The sequence below is a fragment of the Mycteria americana genome, chromosome 3 (assembly GCF_035582795.1).
Source record: "Mycteria americana isolate JAX WOST 10 ecotype Jacksonville Zoo and Gardens chromosome 3, USCA_MyAme_1.0, whole genome shotgun sequence".
Lineage (NCBI taxonomy): Eukaryota > Metazoa > Chordata > Aves > Ciconiiformes > Ciconiidae > Mycteria > Mycteria americana.
This window is the reverse complement of record NC_134367.1, coordinates 114,407,666-114,433,811: the sequence shown is the minus strand read 5'-3', so window position 1 is coordinate 114,433,811 and position 26,146 is coordinate 114,407,666. Positions and strand designations below refer to the sequence as shown.

The 26,146-nt window shown below is 39.5% G+C and overlaps 1 protein-coding gene across 2 annotated transcripts; it reads right to left on the bottom strand.

Annotated features, from left to right (window-relative positions):
- DZANK1 (double zinc ribbon and ankyrin repeat domains 1) lies at positions 1 to 25,948 on the bottom strand. Of its 2 annotated transcripts, XM_075496608.1 has the most exons (21): positions 25,766 to 25,948; positions 24,658 to 24,782; positions 23,843 to 23,996; positions 22,359 to 22,476; positions 21,895 to 21,991; positions 21,004 to 21,128; positions 20,365 to 20,450; positions 19,496 to 19,613; positions 18,420 to 18,533; positions 15,566 to 15,658; positions 13,484 to 13,606; positions 12,282 to 12,446; positions 11,433 to 11,661; positions 7,923 to 8,026; positions 5,747 to 5,821; positions 4,718 to 4,814; positions 3,410 to 3,498; positions 2,092 to 2,172; positions 1,391 to 1,518; positions 854 to 928; positions 1 to 596 (listed from the first exon to the last, which is right to left on the bottom strand). In XM_075496608.1, the coding sequence occupies exons 2-21, from the start codon at positions 24,764 to 24,766 to the stop codon at positions 431 to 433; spliced, it is 2,346 nt and encodes a 781-aa protein (XP_075352723.1). In that variant the 5' UTR covers positions 24,767 to 24,782; positions 25,766 to 25,948; the 3' UTR covers positions 1 to 430. The 2 variants fall into 2 exon arrangements, with proteins under 2 accessions (XP_075352723.1, XP_075352724.1); XM_075496609.1 differs by lacking the exon at positions 5,747 to 5,821.
- Between the last annotated feature and the right edge of the window lie 198 nt (positions 25,949 to 26,146).

Genomic DNA, 26,146 nt, shown 5'->3' with positions numbered 1-26,146 from the left:
TTTCTGGAGGAAAAGAATCTGACCTTTAATGCAGTGAGCTGCACTGAATGCAGTTTTAACTTCAAAATTGAAAATAAGCTAATCAAAGTACAGCTTGCAGTGCTATTGCTCAAGTGTCAAACTGTCTTAAGCAGTCTTCATCAGGTCTCCTTAAAATGTCCTTGTGCCTTGGAAGGTTTGGTTGGTCCCTCTCCTTGCACAGGTTTGGAAAGGAAAAGAAATCTTGCAGAACAGAGTGCAGACAGTGACGGATTGTGCTCTGAACTGCCGGGGAGGAATGGGGGAATCTTGTACAAAACAGTTGGCTATTATGGGGCTGGAGTTGATTGTACAGGGTTGTGAAGTCTGCAGATAGAACTGGACGCATGCGCTTAGGTGCTCCCAAACTCAAAGTACCTCCAGCTCCATCTTGGGGAAAAGGTGGTTACAATCACACACTGATGAGACCAGCGTTCCTGGGTTTTGTAAGTTTGTCCAACGTTCCCTGTCCAAGCTTACTTGCGAACAATGAAATAACTTCATTATTTCCAGCTGTAACAGCCAAATCATATGCTGATTGCCCTTTTGCATTCTTCTTTTTTATGCTTGCATTGCAGCTGTAAATAAAGAACAGATTGTTTTAAGCTACTTAAATTCATTCCAAGTTACTGGAATTAGTGAAGTGGCTTGTATGTAAGCGTTGATGCAGAGTAACTTTGGAATTTCTGGATGCCTCTTCCTGCAGTGACACAACTGTGAGATAAGAGCACTGAGCCTCAGGCAGGCTCTGGCCCTTCAGTATTGCCAGCTAGATCTGTGCAAGCAGACTGTGGGTAGCCTGTAGCTGAGCTAGAGGCCCAGCTGCAGTACTTACCGTAACAGGACTCGGATGCACTCCTCTCCCTCCAGTCCAAGCAGAACTGCCTCATGGAGAGCAGTGTTGTTGTGCCTGCATAGGAGGAATGAGCAATGTACTTATTACCTAAGGAAACTGTCCTGGTACATGGAGAAGTGGTCTAGCAAATTAAACTAAGGAAAATGAATAGGAGGATACAGAATATGCTAGGAGTTGCAGTGATTTTTTTTTTTCCCCCGTAGGCTTTAGTGTGGTTTATTGTATTAAGTTGAAGTGGATGGGGGAAGGAGTTGAATAGAACAACAGCTTTCCTAACAGAAATTATGAGAAATCTTCAAAGCTGGCAACTGAAAGAAGGACTGTGAATACTATTATCTTTGCTCAGTTGCAGTTTTGTGTTTTGTTTTTTTTTTTTTAATTTGGCTTTGAAAGGAGCCCCTCGACTACAGGTTTGTGGAGGAGGGGTGGGAGGTTAATCCTCTCTAAAATTGGAGCACAAGTGCTTTTTTGGTAAAACTTCAAAAGACCCAAGGCAGAGAATCAGTGCTTACTTACAGTCCTGACTGCTGGTCAATGTCAGCACCTTTCTGCACAAGAAGGGAGATTGCTTCTGCATGCTTGTTAAGGACAGCAACTGTGAGAGCAGGTCGGTCCTCGTCGCTGATGCAGTTTGGGTCAGCTCCCTAGAATACACAGGAGAGAGAAGGTGAGCTGTTAAAAGCCATAAAGATTCTTCAGCTTCCACCTTGCTTTAATACTATGCCAACTGAAGTTGGAAAATGGACTTTATGCTCAAGACAGAGAAATGTTCAAATTGTGTGGTATTGTTTCTTCATGTTTCTTTGGAAAATGTTTGTAGTCTCCTAGCTCAAAGCCAGAGTAAATGTATATAACAAGAGCAGTCAAACTAGATCCCAGTCAGGATGCACCTTACCACACAGCAAAAAGGTAGAGGTTATGCTTGCTTTTGCTATACAGAGGACTTGACCCTAAACTATAAAATTGATATATTTATCTTTCTGTATGGCCTTGACAAACCCAGAGGAGAATGCCTTACACGCTGGCCAAACAGAGATTTGGGGAGAACATATATAAATGTAAAATAGTCTGTTTCTTCTCTAAAATGCTCTTTTGATCTGAAGACGGTCAGTTGTATTGCAAGGATGTTGCCTCCTAAGCATAAAGTTGAAGTCGCATACTCATGCAGTAAATGGTCAAAGAGTTGGAAAGGGAAACTTCAGCAAGCAATAACTTACTTTACTGAGCATTTGTTCTACCAAGACAATTCTTCCTTTCCCATTTGGACCCAGTTCATCCAGTAGTTGTCTGGACTCTGACTGTGGAAACACAGAAAATAGCCAGTAACACTTCACATAGTGAAAATACAAGTAGGTGGGCCATATTCTGCCTTTGAGTAAAGGTGGAAAATGCACACAGTGCATGAAGGCAGTGTAGCTGAGCCTCAGTATTACTAATCCGTGACCCTTCTGTGGGAATGTCTTTCTGAATCTGAGCAAGTGTTGGATAACCCAGGCTAATATCTCACTCTTGAGGTCTTGATTCAGCAAATGTATCTGCAAATGATTAGCTTTACATCAATGCAGCTCTCCAGGGCTGTACAAAGATCTGCTCACCACAGTAAAATTAAACATGGGCACAAGTTCTTTGCTATAGGATTAAAGTTTGAAGCTTCCAGAACTTGTGGAAGTATTTTATTTAAAAAATTAATATGTTTTGCCTCATAAAAGTTAGTTTAGTAAATCTTAAAACAACAAAGAAACAACGAAACCTAAAACCTTTTATTTCTTCCCAGCCGTCCACTTCCTTTCTCTCCCCTTTTGAAAGCCCAATCACTTGACCAAGCGTTTTTATCTCTGGACTCACCACAAAACTCTACCTTCTTCCACCTGTTGAGTTGGCTAACTGATCCAAGCTTAGATTAATGCATGCTTCCCTTTTGAAATTTTCCATGCCATTACTGACAATCCATTTAGTAGGCAGTGCTTCCAGGATATTTGGTCCCTAGTGGGAATAAAGCCTTGCCACTTGCATTAAGCTAGCCCTCAGTTGTGCTGACATCTCAGCTTGATGGGAGAACTGAGTTGACTTAAAAGCTTGTTGTGTAGGTCATCTTCCCCTGTCTAGGTCATAGTCTGACTGTGCTAACAGTAGTTCTAGCACAGCCAAGGGTATGTCCTAGGGAGTCAAACGAAGTAGTAAGGGTCAAGGGAAGATGATAATGCCTCCATCTGATGTTGCTTCTGAGAAAAACCTGTAATGAAATCAGTCTGCAACAGTCTTGAGGCCTAATGCTGTGTCAGTAAAACAGAATGGGTCAAAAAATGTGAGCAACAATCTAATTAAGCTCTTAGTAGCAACAATGTTTGGTTATTTCCAGTTCTGTAATAAATGTCAGCTACCAATTTTCAGGTTCTATATTAAGTTGGACTTTTGTTCTCCCCCCCCCCCCCCCCCATCAGCATTAAAAGCTTTTTATTTCTACCCTTAGATGCCCTCCTTCATGTTAGTGCTGCTCTATAGGTAGTTTTTCCTGTACTGGCACAAGAGACGTACAGGGAGCTTATCTTCTTTTTCTGTAAGTGTTCTTGACTTTGTTCTTTTTATTTTGCCCCTTGAATGAAAAAGATTATGATCTTCTTTGCCTACCAGAATGAGAAACAAGTGTTAATTCAAAGCAAAGTCAGTATCCAAACAAGAACTTGGGGGAGAGATCTGGAAATAATTTATCCACAAAAATATTTTGTGTTGAAATGAAAGCAATATTTATCAATTTTCTACAAGAGAAAGTAGTTAAATGTTTGTTGCACATCAGACTGATTTTAACAAAAGGTTTACACTCAGGCAGACTTAAAAACTTGCTATTTTGAAATGAAGATTCAATGAAATGTGGAGTTTGGGGAGCTTGAGTCTTTTTGTTTTTAACTAGCTGCAGCTATTCAACAGGCTTGACTTGGATTCCTTAATTGTTTTGACCAAAAACTGTACAATTTTTCAATGCTGTTTAGCTCCCAAATACTTAAGAACAAGACTAGAGGACCTTGAGTAGATATGTACATCCATTATTTTTAAGAGACTTAATCTACCAATGTGCAGGAGGGTTGATAAGGAAATTACACACCATGTGGGGACCCTTTGAGCTGGTGCCACTAGAGTGCCTGGAATCACAGCCACATTATTGACACTCCAGAAAACCAGCTCCTAGTGTGTTGGCTGTCATTTGCCAAGTCTTGGATTAGAAGCACAAGCTGGCAGAAACTTATACGTGAATTGAAGTATGTCAAATTATACTATAGGAATTTCTGAATTCTAATGCTGACTTTACAACGAGTTGATTTAATGAAAACCGAAGTCCAATATGAGATGCCTAAAATGCTGAGCTGTTACTGACACCAATGGGAGATGCAAGTTAAGCATCTCTGAAAACTAGGTCTAGAATTAATGTATTTCATCATTTCTTATCTTTGCCAAATGTGCCGAAGCTAAAGTCCCTGGCACAGCTCAAAAGTAGAGATAATATTGACATTTATAGCTCCTACTGTAAAAGACTATGCAAAGCATCTAAAGTTTTATCACTATAATAAAGACACTGCTGTGAGCTGTGGCTGCAGTTTACTGGCCTCTCCAGCTGTCTTCTAGGGATGAAGCATTCCCATGAGCTTTTGAGAGAGTCTGTACATTGCTTAAATCTCAACTGAGCCACGTTTTGAGACTTAAAGATCAACTTAAGTAGGTGCAGAATGTGCCAGTATATTTGTTTGCCTATCTCAGCGTCTAACCTTCCAAGCACTACTACTGTATTCTTGACTACTGTATTTATGGTCTATCATAAAGACGGGGGGGGGGGGGGGGGGGAAATCTCACCAAAACTAGTCTGACTGCCATCCTGTCCACCTCCAACTTCTGTTACAGTATTCAGGTAATGACTGCTGAACTTCACTGGTTTATTAGTACAAATATCCTGTAGAATCATCAAATGCAGGCAGTTAATCAGATTATCATGTAATGCTGTTATAATCTTAGCAGCACAAAACAGTGGTGTTGCATATGAAAAAATATATAGGCTTTTAATATCAGTCTCAAATTAGCACAAGACAAATTATTATAGGTAATTGAACTCTGTTTTGAGGCAAAATAATGTAGCATTTTTTTCTAAACCTTGTGTTAGGTATTTGGTTTGATTTAAAAAAGAAAAAAGTGAAACAACCTCACTTAGTGAAATGAAGATTCTCATCCAAATGAAAGCGTGTCTTAAGAGATCTGATTAACACCTCACTTGTGAAATGACTTGATACACCTTTTCAGGCACCACTTGGCAAGGTAAGATTTTAAAGATTCTACATGAGAGATACAGTCTGAATTTTGGATCTTTGAAATGGTAGATTTTCATCTTTGAAAAGCTGGAAATGAATGCGTGGGCGTTTTTTGGAACATGGTAATTCTGGAGCTAGGGACTTTGAGTGTTTGAATACAGTTAACAGGAGCTCTGCCAAACGTTATCTCCAAACTATTGAAAATTACTAAGCTCATTTCTTAAGAGCACAATATGCAGACTGAAGAAAAGGAGGCTCTAAGATCAAGAGCTAAGGGGTGCTAGAATGATCAAACAACATCAGCTGAAAGAAGAATGTTAATATTAATGGCAAACTAATGAAATGCAAGATGATAGCAACATAACCATGAAGTCTGGCTTAATCAGATAAAGCTACCTGTTCAGCCAGCTCCAAGAGAAAAAGAAAAAGATTCCTTTCTCTGAAGTGATGACTTAACACCCTCTGAACAAAAGAATTTCTTGTTTAGACCTGAATTTAAAATATATCAGTGTTACACTGACTGGTCTAGCGACAGCTTTAGACCAGCTACCTAACAATGGGCCTCATCCCCCAAACTGACCTTGTTAATAGCAAGAGCGTAATTCAATGTAATAGTGACTTCATAGTCATCCTCATGGATGGTAGCAGAATTAATCTAGAGGGAAGAAGCAGCCATTAGTATCTCTTACAAAAAGTACACAGAAATAGCTTTAGGAATAAGTCTTGCTGATGATGTTTATTATGGAGCCAATACACAAATTCACACGTGGCCTTTGCCTACTTGTGATATTGTACCAACACTTCCCATCTAACTCAGCAAGGGGCAGGTGGTATTTTGAGTAACTGGAAATACCAGAATGACTGAAATGCCAAATGAATCCAAAAGATGTAATAATGCTATGTTTCATGAAAGTTCAGTCATTCTCCACCCAGATTTTGCAGCTGCATGAAAGGCTGTGTTGTCCTTAGGACTCCCTACTCCAGGAGAACTGGTTGCTGCTTTAGTTGTACCAGTCTGGAGAAGCACAGCCTAGTAAAACGAGGGCACCTTTCTATATCAATTCCTTGAGACAGTAGTGCTGACAAGAAGACTATTGAAGTTATACATAAATAAGTGCACAGGGGATTATAAAGAAGTGGAATGAAGCTGATAAGGTTATACTGCAGCAGGTTGAGAATTTTGAGATAAGGTTAATTATACTTCTAATCTGCAGGAAAACTGAAAAAGCAGCATTAAACCCAGATAGTTGGCATCTACTTTGAATCACTTTGGTTACTTTTGGGGGCAGTGGTTTCAAGACAATAGGACGACAAAAGGCCAAGAAGCAGCAGGAATAGTCTTCTCTAGGCAATTTAATATTTTTCAGGCATATCTTTTTGAATCCTCTAGCAAAGGAAACAAGTTGCAGTGGACCTATACTTCATCTCCATCAAGCAGATATCTTTTATATTATACTTGTACTACAGCTTCTGAACATACTGGTAGACCCAATAGGTCTCAGTGGGTATAGAATTCAGTTGCAAAGTATCTGATGGAGTGTCATACCTCCCAAAAGTGTAATCCGCCAGATTTCTGACCCCCAGTATTCATGAACTTTTCTGTAGTTGTTTCTATGTGCTAAAACTGTTTGGGTTTTTTTTGACTGGTGTGTCACATCAGTCAAGACAGGCTAAGTAATGAGCTTGAAATGCAACAAGGGAGACTTAGGTCAGGCACTGGGAAGAAGCTTCCCAGTAGCTATGCCAGTTCAAGGAGTTCCCAACCCTACTTCTGCCTGTGTCCCACTTCCAGCTGCTCACTGCCAACTTACTTTTGTACTAGCACTGATGCCCTTTTTTTCCCTCCAGAGCTATTTTTAGCCTGGGTCAGTCACTGATCCCGTCTACAGGACATTGCCACAAGCAGTTGTGCTGGCAGCACCTAGGAAGCAGTGTGAGGGGATGCAACTCCTTAACCCAGCAGGGCTGCCAAAGCAAGCAAGACAGTACTGCAGCTGAACAGCAAGGATAATTGAGTGCAGAAATGGACTGCTTGGGGCAATTGTGAAATCTCCATTGTTGGTGAGTTTGAAAAGCTTCAAGGCAAACATCTGTCAGGAACAGTTTAGGCAGAGTTGATCCTCCCTCAGGACAGGGACCAAATGATCTCTGTCATACCAGCCCTATCTTCTAGGACTCTTTGGGAAGAATCTCCAGTTTCCACCTTCTTGCTATCATCCCTTTAATCATTTTAATGCTGTTTGGTGACATCCTGAAGACTACATCTCCAGTAAGAAAAGCAATACCCTATTCCTATAATACTGGTATAGTTTATACTGGAAGTAGACTGTGTAGCCAATGAGAATTGCTGCTATGTGCTGGTATAATCCAGCCCAGAGCAGAGGCAAGCATATCATTACATCCCATTTCTAGCAGGGCTTATTTAACTGACCAGCTACATAGATGTCAGTGATCTCTTCTTTTTCTTGCTGCCTGCTGTGGGATACTACAAAAGCAGCTGAGCAAGGGCTTTCTGGCTTCTATCACTTCTCTTATAGCTGTGAGGTGAGAAAAGAATAGAAACTGCCATAGGAAAGAAAGCAGAAAAAATCTTCAGTAAAAGACTGAGCAAAAAATGGAACGACAAAACAAATTACACAAACAAGTCAAGGCATAAAGAAAAGGGAGACATTTATTTTTCCAGTGTTTATCTAGCAGCCACAATAATCTTTTCATGAGGCTGCACAGGAAGGTATTACTTACAAGCTCCTTCCTACCTTTCCCATTCGAGGTTCTCCAATCAGTGCTCTGAATTCAAGGTTGTTCTGAGCATGGCTTCTAAGGTGAGCGCAGACATGATCCAGCTGTTTCCTCCAGTAACCTGATCAGAGAGAGTTAAGCAGGAGAAAAAATCCCTGAAATTGTGATTAACATTTTTTCTACTTACATGATGGATGATTTAAAAGATAGCATACTTTCACTGAGACAAAAGAAATTTGAAATTTTCTTTAGAAAATTCATCTGATCAAGAAAAGGAGAAGCAAGTTATACCCTAAAAAAAGGTGAAATACTTTCTCATCCATAGGTTATAATTCATTCTTAGGGCACCTCTATTCACAACAAAACCATGTCTCAGAATTGTCCTTTGAAATCAAAACTGGCCCTGTGTGAAGGAGAATCTCACACTACTCCAGATCATTAAAAAAAAAAAAGTACAATATTACAACTAAGCAATTGTGCATTATTGAACTCATTTTTAGTTGATTTGAGATCACTGACAAGTAACAATAAGCCAAATCTGAAAACTGCAGACATAGTAACTCAACCTATACAGCATTCTGGTCTGTGTAAATTATTTCCCAAATAAATGCCTTTCAATTATAGATGGGAGAGCATATTAAAAGCTTGAGCATTCCCGCTCTTTTGCCTGTCAGGATCTCCAGGAGAGAATTCCTTTATAACGGTACAGGGCATGAAACATGAGGGGCTAAATATGCCTGGATTCAAAACTCATCTTAAGCCATTTAGAGTTTTTGCAGTATTTCCAAGTATTTCTGAAGCAATGTTCTATTTTCATCAAAGAAACAAAAGGACTTGTTCTCATTTTTAAGTGATTGTTATTAGGATCTGGCTAATTTTATTTTTGAGCATACTTATGAAAAGTACAGAGTATGATTTATTTTGTTGTAAATAAATTCTGTAGGCTTGGTAACCTTGTTTAACTTGCACAATGAAGTTGCTTTGACCTTATCCTTCCCTCATGTTAAGTGAAGCTCAAAACAGTGAAAAGAAGCCAAGTCAGAAGAAAAGTGCTGCTCTGACTTTTACAAGAAAAGGCAAGTGCACAAGGATTTTTGTGCTTGGAGGACTCTTCCAAGATGGAGCTGGTAGAAACTATGACAAACTAAAACAGCAAGTCTTATTTTTTTTAGGCAGCTTTAAAGGAATATAAAAAGAAGGATCCACAGGATCCACATAAATTGTTCCCTGCCATGGTCTCGCATGCAAAAACTAACACAAGTTGAAAACAGTAATTAAAAAAAATCTAAGCTAGACTACTACTTGGTGAATGATCCCTCCAGAGAAGTCGGTATTATTTGCAATAAACTGGTTCCTAACTAGCCTAGATCCCCAGATTTTATTTCAAAAAATCCAGATGGCTGGGAACATATTCTTGCATGTTCGACATTTTATTACATCTAAAAGGATTTTTGGCAGCACTGATGGAATACTTGAATTCATGCTGTCAATAGTTGATTATACCTATATCACACTGATTTACTGTGGGAAACGGGAGGCTTATTTGTAAAGTTTACCTGGTAAATGACTTGGCTCCTGTTCAAAACAGACTGAAAGTACAGCAAAAAAAGAAATACAGTACACATCAGAGCATTAGTGTTTTGGTACTGCTGCTATTTCCCCCTGTCCTAACTGTTTTTTTTAATCTTCACAAAAGAAAAGAAGGTTAGTTAATGGCTGATAAGTCAAGAAATGAAAAAAAAAAAACCCAACCAACTTATTTAATCACTTGTATTTAAAAACTTTAATATAAAATGTCTGATACTGTTTGCATTGAAGAAATAATGGATGTTTGGCATATATAAACAAGATTTTCCTGGGTGACAGCATATGGTCTTGTTGATACATGTAGTTTCAAGCCATATATATAGCTTAGCATCAAGGAAAGGGAACAGCATGAAAGACTTGACTGTAACAGACATTTATTGATTTATAGAATGAAATATGTTCCTCAGTCCTTGGCAGGGTCTAAAGGAGAATACATTACACAGTACAACTTCAACAAAGTTACCTCTGCTAAATGGATAAAAATTAATGTAGTTCAAAAGCAGTTCAGAATTTCTTCCCAATCTTTCCCAGTGAAAGGAGTTCTCGCTCACAAGTCAAGAGCTGTACTTCTGATAGAGATATATGAATGTTCAGTGTTACTTTTTTTTTTCTCTCAGCACTATTCCAGGCCAATCCTTTATTACCTCTGACTAAATTAAGCTCCCTGACATGTCGAGTCAAGTGTTGTATTTCCTACAGTGATGTCTAAGAGAACACGCCACATTTCAGAGCAAAGGACTAGGAAAACAGATTTCCCTAGTGATAATTTTAAAAATAAAAGTGCATCGTCTGGATATTTATACACAGAGTCAAAAGAGGAAATTCTAACATTCATTAGTGACTTTTTCTATCAAATAGATAAATAACCCTGATAACGGCCTGAGGGGTTGACCCTCTGATTGTAGAAAAGAGCTAGAGATGGGAAAGCGGATCAAAAAAAGTAACCATAGTTTGATGCTGTAGTGATTTAAAATTAACTTATTCTCTGGACTGCACAGCGGGACTGCCCTGTGAGATTAAAGACAGTTTTGCAAACTGGGCCATTTATTAGATCCCTAATTAATACTGATGGACTGTCTTCAAGGGTTTGGGATCCAGAAAGCTGAAGTTGGAGTTTTCCCAGGGCAGTAAAACTAAAATCTCTAAAAATTGCGCACTTTTTAATGACAGCAAACAGTCAAGTGATTCCACAAAGAACTAACTGACCAAACCAGGGACTGTGGAAAAAAAAATAATTTCCAGTACTGATACAGCAGTCTGTGCATGGACGTTCTCTGCAATGAGCAATGTAGATGTACTGGTACCTTTGTGGGTCTGGAAGATGGGGCCTACAAGAGCTCTCAAGGTTTCTACCAACCCTGTTTTTTGTAATCCTGTTAAGAATCCCTTTCTCTAGTTTAGTTTCCTTTGCTTCTGAAACTTCTATAATTTAATCCACAACAGCACCTCAAACAAGTTCTTCATGTAGACAAGCCTCACCGTATTTTTCAAGAGCTATGATGCCCTGTGTTTTGGAGTTTTGTTTAACAATACTCCCAGCAGGCGCTACTGCAGTACTAACTGAGCTTCATGTTGCAGAGGGTGGGGAGGGTGCTGGAAGGTGGGGTGGTTGTTTAGTGGTTTCCAATTCAAATATAGGACACCTGCCCCTGATCTTGTAGAATCTGAGGAAATCAAACTACTAGCAAATTAGTAAGGCTGCACAGGGGTCAGTAACCATAATTTTGATATTGCTGATAGGCTTTCTTTTAGCTATTGATGGAGATCAGTGATCTGAATTCTAAGGCACTGCATTTACAAGTGACTGGTGGGAAGACAGACTTGTAAAGATGTAAATCAGTGTCCTACTGATGCCATATTCCATAGACTATAATCTTTTCAAGAAAAAGCAAGGTCATACATTGCAGCTTTGTTTAGAAAACAAAATAAAAACTCCTAACCTCTTCCAGGACTAATGGCTGTCAGGAGAGGCTTATGATCACTCATCTTTTCCAGTTTTTCTTTTTGTGAAATCAGCTCAAGCTCCTTCTTTTCCAACAGTTTGCTAGATGGGTAAAAAAGTCCAATGGTTTGGGTTCCTTTATCTTCTCTTTCTTTTAGTTCTGCCCTTGATTTGGGCAAGGAAATAGGAAGAGGCTGCCAGGCAACTTGAGCTTGAAATCGTTTAGCCTGTGGGGAGTGGAGGGGAAGGAAAAGTGTAAGTAATATAATTAGATATAATTAAATGGCTTACAAGCAGAAATTAACTAGAACAGTATACAAAATTGTAAAGGAATGAAAAAGCTACAATTCTTGATTTTAATTACCAGTCTGTAACAATGAAGCAACTTATCACAAATATTCAAGCAAAAGCAAAACTCTTCGTGATTGCCAGCAGAATGACATGTATGCTTTTGTAGGACAAAAGCTGGCCTTGCTAAGTATTATGGTCTTTCTTAAAACAGAGTTTTCAGAGCACTCTTACATATGCATGAAAGAATACCTTGTATCAGCAGGACACAAATAATTCAGAAGTAATAAGATAAAAGTTCTTAAAGAGCTAAGACTTTTGAAAAGCTGATTGTTTCTCACTTTCCTATTTAGAATAAAGCTGGATTAAGGCCTCTGGCTAAGGCTACTTTTTGGCAGAAGGCAGTTCTCAAACATATCCTCGGTTTTGCCCTCAGCATGCTCACAGACCACAATGTTGTCTCAAAGAGGAAATGAATGGAGTTGTGCTGATCTGTGCCCACAGTGGACTAGCCTTTTAGCTGTGTTCAAGCCCAGCTTTGTAATACTGTATGTCTTACCTCAGAAATCCCCAATGAGTCCCCAGCATCCATGAGACTACCATTCTGAGAACCCAACCTTGATGGGGGCTCTATGTAAACACCGCAGGACCCACAGAAGCGAGCATATGGACGGTTGCTTGTACCACACTTGAAACAAGCAAAGTAGGATGGAGGAGGTCCAGGCTGGAAAGTTGAATGAAACACTTGTCATTACAGAAACATATGATGCATGGTTCAGGAAAGATAAAAGCAGTGACATGAATTAAAAGGAAGTAAAGTAGCACTACCTAAAGCTAATAGATTAGAAATATTAACCAGGATACCAGACTGCTAACACACCGGCAGATGTAAGACAGTAAATCTTCAGCTATGTGCTATGGAGGCAAACATTTTTTCAGACAGATCTAGCATTTTGGTATGTTATTTTTTTAACATACACTTTCAAAAATATTTATTTTCTTTGGCACAGCCCTGTCATTACTAGTGTGTGCTCTGATATTGAATATTGACTGCAATTCTTTCCTGTTCAATTCTAACACTACCCCCACCACCCCAAGTCCCCTGGTACAGTACAGGACCAATGGTTATGTATGCATATAGGGGAGTGTTTAAAATTTTATGTACACTCAGCTCACAGAAAAAAAAAATATTCTCCCTAAGTGTGATCTTAGCTTGAAACACTATACTTATAAAAATAGACGCCAGAGGAAATTGTTTACATTGATTGTACCATGCAAGAGCTCTACTGAGCAGCAGTTAAGAGAAAGTACTTGTCTTCAGTGAAGTTAATGAGGCCTTCAGCCAAAAAAAATTGCATGCATAATCTCATGTCTGGTGATTACCTGTATAAGTGATCATAGCCCAGAGCAGATATGGGAAAACTTGCATTAGGTTAGCCTATACTTTAACCTTTGATGGATAAGTTACTTTGGCAGAATACACAGCTATTGCATCTCAACTGATGCAATGAGCTGATGCTCATTGACCCATGGTAATTTGTTTATATCTCTAAACCCTTAAGTCACTGACTGATGTGGGGTCAGGATGTCATCTAAGCCTTTAATTTTTCTTTATATAATCCTATGTGTGCTAAGCAAGTATTTTGATAATTATAAGCTATGTACTAACTGAGAAGAGTTTTGCAAAGATAAGTTTGAAATTGCTGCAGGTCACAGATGAGTAAAAACAGATTTGTCAACACAAACACCGGGACCACGTGCCTTGGCTCCACACCAGTCACAGAAACAGGCATCACATTGGTTAACACGATTGCATTTTGAGCACGAAACTGTCTTCCTTTGCTGGCTGGGATAAGGTGGGGGGGTGTCTCCTCCAAACATGGGCTAATAAAACAAAAAAAGCATTAGGGAGAAAATACTTCGTATGAAGGAAAGTTCACAAGCTAAATAAGGTGAAAGAAGAAAGCAAGCTACTTTGATAACATAAAGTAATATTCAGCCTAAAAGAATTATTTCAACTTAGAATAAGCAACAGACTGACTTGGATCTAACCTGTAATTTTTTTTCGTTACAAAACCACAGTAAAATGTGGCATTAATTAATTTTTAAATATTTTTAGCAGAACTGAGCACAAAAAAAATTTATTTCCTTATCAATCATGTCCTTTTACACTGAGTCCTTTTACATTAACATGGCCACATGTATAAGTACACTCGAAGTTAAGAGGAAGGCCTCTCTGCTGATAAACTTATATTTTCAAATCCAGGACACAACAGCTATTTTTCTTTGTACGTTTCTTTGTAGTAGTATGGCAGGGATAGTGTGTTCAGACAATGAGTTTTCTCTCAGTTTGATATGTGCTACATAAATATTTCTTTGCACTCTTTTACCTCATGCAAGTTATATATTACCTAGCTTTCCTATTACAATTAACTTACATGGGTATGCAAAAGAAAGATTTTTCAGCTGAAACTTCTAGAGGTTGATTATAGATCCTAGTTAGGACAAATAGGTCTTAAAATGTTTTGTTAGGTTTTGCCTCAGGGCTTATGCAGTTTATTTGCTCTGCAAGTCAGGAATATGGATAAGGAACAGAACCTGAGGAAAATTATTTTGATTACAGACACCAAAACAGCAAATAAGCAAACACGAAAGAGCCCTATTTTCATCTGTGGCCTGCATTGCAATTTGAACGATGTAACTTGGGGGTTCGTTTGGAAGATAAAATTTACAAGAGCACAAGTCTGAACATGTTCTAAATCTAAATTGTTTAATAAACATTAATAGTAATATCAGCATTATTACTAATTATTAATTATTCATTAATTACTATTGTTATCACTAATTAAACACTATTATTAGTAAAAATTCTGATTACTATTAATAGTAATTCAGTAAGCATTTAACTTTCTCTCTTAGCTACTACAGGTCTCACCATTCAAGTCATATGCCTACCTACATATACAGCTACATATCAATATCTACATTCAGTGAAGCAGTTAAACATATGTTTATCTTGGGTAAGTACAGATTCCTGCTGAAATTCACTTTGAAATGACACCTCAGTGGCTATACAAGAGACCTTTGTCTCTAGCTACTGACAGTTTTAGAACTCAGGATGTTGCCAATATAATCAGAAGATTTTAACTTGCAAATCATTATTCTTCTCTCATTTCTGTATTATCACAACCTGGAGAAGTGAAATGTACCATAAGGTTTTCATACAAGACTTTTCTCTTCAGGAATGAAAGTAAAATTATTCTAAGGAACCAAATGAGCAAGCTAAATGGGGAGCTGAAACAGATAGCAATTTTAGGGGGAACATTTATTGTTGCTTTTCTCACCTCTGTGCAGAGTCACAGCCAAATACAAGCATAGTAGCTGTATGCATGTAGGGTGAGCAGCAAATGGAGATAGGAAAAATAATGTAAAAGAATATTTTATTTTCACAAAATAATTGAAATAAACGAGAATGATCTTCCTGATGTATATACTCAAGTTTTCTATTGCAATTGAAAATAATCTGAACACAAACAAGTCTTGGCTTGTGGCCTCCCTTGGAGCCAAGACTACTTTTTTTCTAAGAGCCTTCTGAGCTTTCACAACAGCATTTGCAATCCTGACCTCCACGGGAGAAACCTGAAGGTATACGATAGACTTATGTTTAGCTGGACATTTGTGATGGAGCATCTGTGGGAGTACTGGGCTTGAATATGGTATGGGGGAGGGATTCTCTGCTTTTGTAACATAAGCACACAGCGATATGACTTCAGTTTTCCAAAGAAAAATAATCTTATGCTTTGATTTGATTAGCCTTAGTGTGATTGATGCAAGAAGCCTTACCATCTGTATTTCAGGCAGTTTGCTTTCACAAGTCACACAGCGTTTATGGTGAAGAGGATTTCCTGTGCCACATGCCTGACAAATTACTTTACCCTTTGAAATAGAGAAAGAATATATTTCACATAGTATTTGAAAACTGTGAACAAGAAGAAGAAGAAGAGGACTTGATCTTACAAAGTGCTGTGGTTATTCAGCCCTGCAGATAGAAGAGATCCTTCAAGTCTGTGCTGTGGGCTTCAGACTTTAGTTAGGCCATGTTGCCTGGTCATCACAATGTTTGTGACAATTGGTGACAATTTTTTTTAAACTATGATATAGTTCCCTCAGGAGATCCAGCATCAATACCTCCAGATCTTTTTATGTATTAGTGTCAGTTTGCTTAGTCACTGCACTCACACAAAACACATAGTCCAGTATCTGCAAGGAAAATAATAATAATATACCATGAGGGTGCCCTAAAAGATCTTAGCACGGTCACTATCAACAAGTGAGTTTCCACCAGGGCTAAGAATAATGAGTCTAATATTTTGATTGTTGGCACTAATTAGTTCAGGTTTGTCTTTGCACCTACATGAAGGTTGTCATAATACATTAAATTTGGGCCAATGTCTATAATTTACTTTGACATCAAGCTGATAACTGCCTCATATTATGAATCTCCTTTGTTATCTGATAGTCTTCAGTCAATAGCTTCCTTTCAGCATCCTTCTCTTTCAAAAAATGTTCCCTTGCAATTATCACAGAACCACAGAATGGTTGAGGTTAGAAGGGACCTCTGGAGGTCCAATCCCACCCTGCTCAAGCAGGGCCATCCAGAGCAGGTTGCCCAGGACCATGTCCAGATGGCTTCTGAATATCTCCAAGGATGGAGACTCCACAACCTCTCTAGGCAACCTGTACCAGTGTTCAGTCACCCTCCACCCTCACAGTAAGTGTTTCCTGATGCTCAGCAGGAACCTCCTGTGTTTCAGTTTGCACCCATTGCCTCTGGTCCTGTTACTAGGTACCACTGAAAAGAGCCTGGCTCTGTCTTCTTTACACCCTCCCTTCAGATATTTATATACCTTGATGAGATTCCCCCAAGCCTTCTCTTCCCTAGACTAAACAGTCCCAGCTCTCTCAATCTTTCCTCCAGATGCTCCAGTTCCTTAATCATCTAAGCAGCTCTTTGTTGGGCTCTCTCTAGTATGTCCATGTCTCTCTGGTACTGGGGAGCCCAGAACTGGACACTGTACTCCAGATACAGCCTCACTAGTGCTGAGTAAAGGGGAAGGATCACCTTCCTTTACTTGCTGGCACCACACTTCCTAAATGCAGCCCAGGATATCATTAGACTTTTTCAAGCAGATCCCTGAAGAGGCCAAAGTCTGCTCTCCTAAAGTCCAGGGCTGTGATCTTGCTTTTTGCCCCTGCTCCTTCTTCTCAGGGTCCTGAACTCCACCATCTCCTGTTCATTGCAGCCAAGGCTGTCTTTGACCTTCATATCCCCAAGAAGCCCTTCCTTCCCTCTGAGACCCAGCAGACCAGCCTTCCTCACTGGCTCTTCTATCGCTTGTATCAAGCAGTTGCCATCAGTGCTTTACAGGAACCTCTGAATTGCTCATGCCCTGCTGTGTTGTTCCTCCAGCAGATATTGGGGTGCTTAAAGTCCCCCATGAGGACCAGGAACTGCAAATGCGGGCCTATAAGCTGTCTGTAGAAGGCCTCATCCACTGGTTCTTCCTGGTCAGGTGGTCTACAGCAGACACCCACTGCCATGTCACCCATACAGTCATGCGAGCCATCCCTCCACGTCTCTGTGGTCCCATCAAGATCATAGCCCCGCAACTGCACACGGATCTCTAGTTCCTTGAGTTTACTCCCCATACTGCTTGTGTTTGTTAATGTACAGGCGCTTCAGAGAGGGACCCCAGCATGCTGATTTCACAGAAAGGGTCTGGGCGGGTTTCTCCATCATGCTGCCTTGCTTACATGCAAATGCTTGAGGCGACCTCACTTAAGCCCTGTTTTGTTGATTAAGTGTTCCCTTTCGTCCACATCACTCAAGACTCTTTGCGCGTCAGCCCTGTCCATCTCTCCCTCATAGGGCTGCTGGTAACCCTCCCTCCCCTGTTGTTTCTAATTTAAAACCCTTCTTACTAGCCCAGCTCTCCTGCTGGCAAAGATACCTTTGCCCTGTGAGGTGGATCCCATCTCTCCTAAGGAGATGTTAATCCTCAGAGTCCCACTATCATAGAAACCAAAACCTTGTTGCCGACACCAGCTCTGCAGCCAATTGTGGACATGCAGTATCAGTCCTCTCCTCCTCACACCCTTTCCCCTGACTGGGGGGAATTGAGGAGGGCCTCTACTTGGGTCCCCATACCCCTGGGTAGGGAGTATTTTGTAGGGCAGATTTTGTCTAGTTAAGACCACCAGCACTTTTGGATCACTGATCAAGACTGCACTCTAACGTTTGGGGCATATACCCACTGCCCCAGTCTTGCCAGCCCATCTGTGCTAAGCACTTACAATCAAATGAGGTAAGCAGAGTAATGAGGGCATATTTAATAAACTTAAAACGCTTAGCAATACTAAGGCCATAAATCATAGAATCATAGAATAGCTCTCTACTGAACACAAGTGCATGCATTCCTGTCATTCAGACTGCTACATCATGTGCTCTTCAGCATGCCTGCCTGATCTTATGTGGCCTCCTTTCTAACCTAGTAGGTTAATCCTACTAACTCTGAAATCTGTCATAATGTAATTACACAAACCCAAGTTGGATCAAAATATTTGTAATGAAGTAATCTGTTAGAAAAATGCATGCCAGGAGGTAAACTGCTATTTTGTTATATTTATTCTCAAGTACCTTTACGCAGTTGTTGGTTTGGGGCTGCAGCTGCGGAGCTATTGGCGACTCACATACAATGCAAGTGGGTGTATTCATTGGCACAAGATGTCTGCATTCAAGACATGGTGCCATCTGAAGAAAAAGCCACATCACATCATGTTAAGGACCATAATGAGATCATTATCATGAGATCTTCAATATTTTCCTGGTTAGTCTACATCAGCAGTAAAGTCACTGGGAACATCGCAACTGCCAGCAACAGGTGCTCATATTGATCCTTAAAGATCAAAGGCTATTGAGAAAATATGAAAACAACTGGAAAGAGAATGCTTTACTGACGACCAAAATATGCCAGAAAGGTACTAAGTTAATTTTCAGTAAATTTAAAATGCTACTATAAAATGTGTGCAGGTAGTTCAAATCCTCCTAATTATGTACCTAATCTGAAGAGGCACTGAATATTCTCAGTCATCACTTGAAACTACAGCATTGCCCCCGACAAGACAACTTTCTGATGATACAGGAAAAAAAAAAAATACACCATTGACTTGTTAGATCAGGTTATTATCTCTTGAGAAGAGCTTAGAGAAGATAGTTACAGGCATCACTGTAAAAACTCAGTGCTTTTACATATGCCCACCCATGCCACTGTTTAAGGTTTCACGCGTATTAGATGGATCTTCTACAGCTATGACATAGGCACTAGTTACTAACTAACTAACTGCACTAGTTAGCACTGGAATAAGATGCACATGCAGGTCCTGAAGATGTGGTGGTTGTTGTTGCAGGATGAGGAGGAATCTGAATTTGGTGATGTTTCCTGGCACAAGTGAATAAAACACAATTTACTTTTTCATTGTTATCCTTATTAAAATATATGGCACTTGAAGCAATCTATGGTTAATTTTGCCCATCATTTAAGAATTACATCAGGTCCACTGCTAAAGGTTTTGAACAAAATAAACCAATTGGAACAGAGCTTCCCAAATGAAAGTGTGACTAAATAACGGTTTTGCCAGCACTGAATGTGTAATTTGCTGAGGAAGTTGGTTTCTCCAAAGAGGATTTGTTGATTGTTATGAAGTTTTGCTGACCTGCGCTCCTTCAGGGGGTGGGAAGCGACATACTGGCACAGGTGGGATAGGAGATCCACATTCCTGACAGAAGTGAGCCAAGGGGTCAGACAGGCGAGGTGCAGAACAGTGTGCACATCTGAAAATAAGAGCAAACTGGCTGAGCTTGTTTTGGTATTGTACTGCTGCATAATAATGATTAATCTGGAACCTGTTGTGGCAGGACTTAGGCCACTGATTTCTCAGTTGTAGTTTCCAAGCTATGGTTGTCCACCAGAGCATGCCCCAGCATCCATGATATGAGGTTCTGAACTCTAAACAGCTTTGCAAGGTAGAAAGCTCTCTGGCTGCTATGGAGTTTCATACTTTCTTCCTCACCATGTGAGGTAAACTAACCTCCTGACATGCAACCTGTATCAGGCCTCACTGCTGCAACATGGGGAACCACTGATGTAGATCACATAACCCTTTCAATATTGATAAGCACTAATGTTCTGTGAGACTACTCCAGTGAGCAGTTTTCACCTAGAGCAGCAAGGGCTGTCCTCTAGTTTGAAAAGACAGCTTTTACTCTGATCCTACAGGTGTTAGGAATTTTTTTTAAAAGGATAAGATAGTTAATAACTGTATATGGTGAGATGTAAATAAAACTATTTTTATTTACATAAGAAAGAATTTCTTATGTAAATAAGAAAAGAATTACATAAGAAAGAAAGTAAGAGAAAGAATTTTCAAAGCCCTACCTAGATCACATTCTCCAGTTATGAGCCAGTGTCTGTCTTTGCTTTCCTTGTTTTTATAGAGCCCCACAGTATTATCACCCTGGTTGCAAAAGGCAATTGCTCAGTTACTTTCCAAGGACAAATATGTGAAGAGGAGAAGTCACTTACCTGAGGAAATCTGTTTCCCTCTGGATCCTTGCCACCTGTGTGCTTGCTAAGCTTTTCCGGCTAGTCACTGCAGAAGAACTAGCAAACTGAAATAAAGGTAATTCTTTAGCCTTAGTAAGCGAATATTTGCAAAATGCATGTTAAGAGTAGCAAAATCAGATAAAGATATTATCTGAGACAAACCGCACTGAAATGCTTTGCTTTAAGGAATATCTACTACACTTGATTCCCCCATTAGCTACATTAAGGACTCACAGCTTCTTCCAATAAATCAATGTCTCCTATTTACTTCCAAGACAGCATTACTGAATATTAAGTTTTAAATATCAACTTGCCAACCTATAGCAGTAATTATTTGCTAACTGCAGATTCAGTAATGTATTAGAAGAGGAATGAGTAGGAATGCAGGCATTTGCTTTGCCTGGTTTTGTCCTTACTGATAACTGTGTACTGCTTTGGGCATTCCTATTCCAGTGTGTCATTACCGGTAAATTTAAATTAGTACCATATAATACAGCCAAAGGCATTAATTTCTGAGAGATTATATGAGAATGATCACAAATCTTCACATCTTTATTTTTTTAGAGCTCAGTTCTGATGACAGACTTTTACAATTTTCCTCAGCACCCTTTTGCTTACCTGTAACGACTCTATTGGTGGTGCTGAGACAGATTCCTCTCTGTACTCTGTTGTTTCCAAATGACTGGCACAGAGCTGTGGTCCTTGCAGGGACCTGTGAGCAGTCTTTCTTTCTGTTTCCAAGCCTAAAATTACAATCCTGTTATTCCACTGTCATTCACTTCATGCAGTTAACATATACCTTAACATGAATATTACATACTCTCATTTTAAATTCCAATAGCTAAGTGTATTTAAAAATGTAATTGACATCCAGATTTTGGGTTCAAATAAACTGCATTGAATTACAGGAAATTAAATTAGAAGAAACCTCATTCCTCTCTGAAAGAGCTTACTTTTGTATTTTTCTCTATTTATGGTTTTCTTCCTTCCTGCATGCTCAAAAAAACCCCAGCTCCTAAGAGTAAATTAATGAGTAAACATTAATACGTTTCCCTGCTCTTAAACAGTCCCATTGCCGTTACCATGGAATAACAGGCTTCATCTATAGAGAAAATCTGGGTCAAGCTTTCATTCCTGCTTTGTGTATTTATTTTGGAATCTTACCGCAAGCAAACATCAGTAAAGAACTCTGTAAGGGATTTGCAATCCCATCAATTTAACAGCATTTTCTGGCACAAAGGGAAATATAGACTGGGCCTTGTTATGTTGCTCAGAAATGAATGACTTTTTAATAGGTTTTAAAAGGTAATATGGTATATATGGAAATTAATTTTTGTTCCCTATTTGCAATGTTGAGCAATTTAAATTGGAATTCCAAGAGGATGTTCTGTCTTCTGAGATGGTTTTGAAATTATCCATATTTTACCAATGATACAAGAGGAAAACCTCACACTGCCTATTTTCAGCTAAGACAGAAGTCTATTTCAGTCTTATGAAGTAATACTATACCTTGAAAATCTTGAGGTGCTTCACTCCAGGCAGGCTTGATTTCCCCATTCACTCCATTCTTCTTTGGTTTTGTAGTAAACAACCGACCTTCCCTCTCCTAAAAAGTAATTCCATTTGAATTCCAGATGAAATCTTTGGTTTTGCTCCAATCCTCTCTTGCTACAGTTATTTGTTACGATTTTAAAAGTAGATGCTTATTTTCAAGGCAAGCATTTGAAAATCTTAAATGGTAAATGTATTTTAAAAATATTTGACCTGAACTGGTAATGAAAGACCAGTGAAGAAGAAAAAAAAATTGTCCCCTTGAAATTTTAGTATTACAAAAAGGACTGAGGCAGGAAAGATGGGCAAACAGAGGTAATAAAATATATTAAAAGTATAGGCAATCAAGGTTTAATCTCTAAGTAATAACATACTTACAACATTTTATATTCAGACAAGGAGTTAAATTTGCTAAAACTTGCCTGTGTGGCGATATCTTTTAGGAAATTCTTGTCATTGTCTTCAACAGAGAAGAGGATGTTTGGTTGCTTGTACTCTACCAGAAATACCTTTGTTACAACTGTACTCTCCCTGCAGTCCCTGAAAATCAATGTTCATAAAGCAATATACATGCCACAAACCCATGTGCAGCAAAAAGTAAATCACTGATGAACATGGCTCATTTGCTGGTACATCTCTTCCAAGCTTGCAAGTCATTATTTCAGTTAATAAGTATAACCCTGGGCAATACTCTCAGTAACTACTGCCTTGTTTTGTTCTTTCTTAAACTTATTTTCAGTTTAAAATGTGCACACTAAGAAGTTACCAATAAAATGTATGAATATTTTAATCCCTCAAGATCTTTTACATGTAAAACTCTTGGTACTCCTGTATCTGCTTTCTGGGGTAACTACTCTTTGCCAGCACTGCAGAAAATAGAGGAGAGCAAGACTTTTTGTCCATTCATAATACCATATTTATTTTCCCAGTCAAGCAGCAGGTAGCATCCTATTCATTTGATATAACAACTGTCATGCTCTACCATTTATTAAATTACAGCAGTAACATTAAAATGGCTGTAAAAGACCAAACCATTCATTTAGGATTTATTGTCATTCTAGAGCATCTATTTAGCCCACCTGAAAATGTTTTAATAAAAACATACTGGAAGCAAGTGTTAATCCAGGTAGTGATACCAGAAAATACATATAGGCCTAGGTTTGTGTTGTTACATTCCAGTGCAGACACAAGCAAAGGCTACCTGCAAGTGCTAATAGTGGGGAACAGCAAGCACAAATCCCCAGCTGGAGTGGAAGTTTGTGCTCCCTTGGAAATAAAAGATAATACAACAGGGTACAGACAGAGAATGCATGTGTCCACTCTGTCTCTAAGCATGAAGTTAGTCTGGAGAAAGTCAGTGGCTGTGCAGCAAAATCCATTCTTCTTTCTATGTATTGTATTTTTACTTTACCCTTGTACTTTACCCTTGTAGTAACATCGTACTTAAGCTGTGAGGTTTAGCATTCTGTGCTCCTTCGGAGAAACTAAGCAGGTTCCTGGGAAGACCAACTTCTGTAAATCTGCTGAACCACTGAATGACCCCAGAAAACACTGTACTAATTCCTCTGGCATTTTTTATGATCACGCTCAAAAGGATGAACTCTAAGTATAGTATATTTTATTAGTTCCTCACCCACAGCCTCTACGGATCATTGGCCTACATCCATAGCCCAGGAGATAAATATCCAAGAGATAATCCATCCACACAAACACTTAATGGATAAAAAGTGTTATGAGAAAGTGAAGTCAATGCAACCCATGAACATCACTTAGATTGCAAACTGGCTGGGGAAAGGGGCGTCTTTCATTTGTGAGGTACAGAGTGCTTTAAACAGCATGGCTCCAAGCCATGACTGGGGTATCTGTCCCTTGTCAAAATATGACTAAAATAAAACAGGATACTTACTTTGTAACTGCTAGTGCCTTGACCATTATTTTCCCAACTGGTAATATGATAGGACCCTTATACTTAAAAGTGTTATGCTCTCCATAGCCAGGTTTCCTAATGAGTTCTGGTTTACTTCCATCTAAAGTGTAATAAATGGACACCTCAGGTGTATCTGAAAGACACAGAGAAAGTAATTAGCCAAACTGTATTCAACCTGTGAAAAACAAGCTCTACGGTTCAAAGTACTCACTAATGTGTTTGATTTTTCTCACATAAACAAAATAAAGCAGTTCCATAAATGACTGAATCTTTGGGACCAAAACTGTTTCTCCCATGAAAAATTAGTTACTCAACCAACACAATTTCACTATAAGGAATATTTCTCTTCATAAAGTAGCTGTGCAATGGTTTTGTATGAAAACATTGCAACAGCTTGTCCGTTCTAATGACAGAAAGGATATTTTCTCTCACGGTGAAAGGTGGCATTTCAAAAATTGTAAGGAAAACCTTTGGGGTGAGCCTGGCACATGGTACTTTCAAGCACTGGTTTTGCACTCAAAGCGAAATACAACAGCTTAAGAGCTTGATCTTGGAAGCAATTAAGACTGCTAACATATATGAAATAACTCATGTCAATAATATTGTTTGAATGCATAAAATTAAGTGCAAGTATATTTGGTGTAGCAAAACATGTTGGTTAATTTTATAAGTTACTTAAGGAAGTGGGCACTCATAAAAATCATAATTAAATGCAAACAAAAGTATAGAGGCTAAAAGTTTCAAATGAACACATAAGAAAAGGTTTTACATAGAGTCAAAGCTCTTACTCATACCTGATTTTATTTCTACAGGAGTATTTGTGTCTATTTCATGTTTAGCCTTCCCTGGAAGAGGGATTCGAAGTGGTATGACCTGAGGAACTGAGACAGAGCCAGCTGTCATTTTTCTCAGCAGTGATCTTTAAAAAAGAAAAACAAAAAGGCAGACAGTTTTTCTAAACAGAAGAATGCATTGAGAAATACAGTCTTTTAACGTGATTCCTTGTCTTCATTTGTTTCTCTTAAAAGAGAAAACACTGGATTCTTTAAACTGTTAGTTCTCATTAATGTTTGCATGATTTTCACATTGATAAGGAGCAAGATCCTAACGACCATCACACTTCCAACTTATTCTCCTGTTTCACAACTGTGAACAAAGCTTTAGATGAGCACTGTCGCTTTCATTTCACTTTGGCCTTCCTTGCTCAAGTCTGATTTCCATGTATTCAACTGAAACAGCATTAGCATCAAACATCAGTGATGTATGGTAAGAGTGACAGTGAAGTATCTCGACCCTAATCATGGCAGATGCGGTGTCATTTTCTCTGCAGGAAGAACCAGCCTCTTGTTTCATCATGGCCATCTGAATATATACAACATGTCCTGAAAAGGACTAAAGCAAGACAGCTATTCTTAAAGCTTATCTCAGCTATTGTATGCATTAAGAATATACCTGTAAAACAGGTGCCAAACATGATTTATCATAATTTACATAGTCATTATCATGTCACACAATTCAAGAGTGAAAAATTGCATTTGGATACGATAACATTTTACAATACAAAAAGATGTACTCCAGATCTTGGGAATTGATACTCAGGGCCAGGAAACATGTCTAGACTAGAAGGATTTGGTTTTGTAACCAACCCTTCAATCCTCCAGAAACATATCTTACGCTACTCATCAATGCAGACAGTAATGATTCAGCACTGGAGGTATTCGATAGTCCACGCTCTCACTGGGGCTACGACGAGGTATGCCACAGTGCTGTCTGCAGCTGCCCATCTCCTTGGCTGGGTTGCCCGAAACAGGGGTTAAGGAGTGTGAGCAGTTCTCAGCCAAACTCTCTTGGGCTACATGCAGCGGCACAGGAGATGCAATGATGGGTGGATCAGATCTTTACCTGACGCGAGGAGGCAGAGAGTCTTTTTCCTCGAGGACCTGCCTGCTGTTGGGACACCTGGACCAAAAGCAGAGTGCCCTGTTTCAGCTTTCTGGGAGCCCATCAGCGGTGGGACACAACCGGTCCTGCTGGCATCCCCAGTGTGCCCGGCCCCTGCCACAGCGTGGGCTCCGTCCCTGCCTGCATGTGCCCTGCCAGGTCAGGCCCTGCTTCCCGTCCCCTCATGGCACAGCCCACCCCACCTCACCCCACTCCCTCCCTGCTGTACAGCCCCTGCCACCCCGCTCGGTCCCACTGCACGAGCCTGACTACCCCACTCGATCCTGTCCCGCAGCCCTGCCCACCCCACCTGATCCCACTCCAGACCCTTGCCCACCCACG

Excerpts from the sequence above, each read along its gene's own strand:
- DZANK1 (XM_075496608.1), bottom strand. The coding sequence starts at position 24,766 with ATGACAGCTGGCTCTGTCTCAGTTCCTCAGGTCATACCACTTCGAATC. Across the intron at positions 21,992-22,358 it reads TAAAAGATATCGCCACACAG|GAGAGGGAAGGTCGGTTGTT; the intron begins GCAAGTTTTAGC and ends ATTACTTTTTAG. Across the intron at positions 1,519-2,091 it reads TAGAACAAATGCTCAGTAAA|GGAGCTGACCCAAACTGCAT; the intron begins GTAAGTTATTGC and ends TGTGTATTCTAG.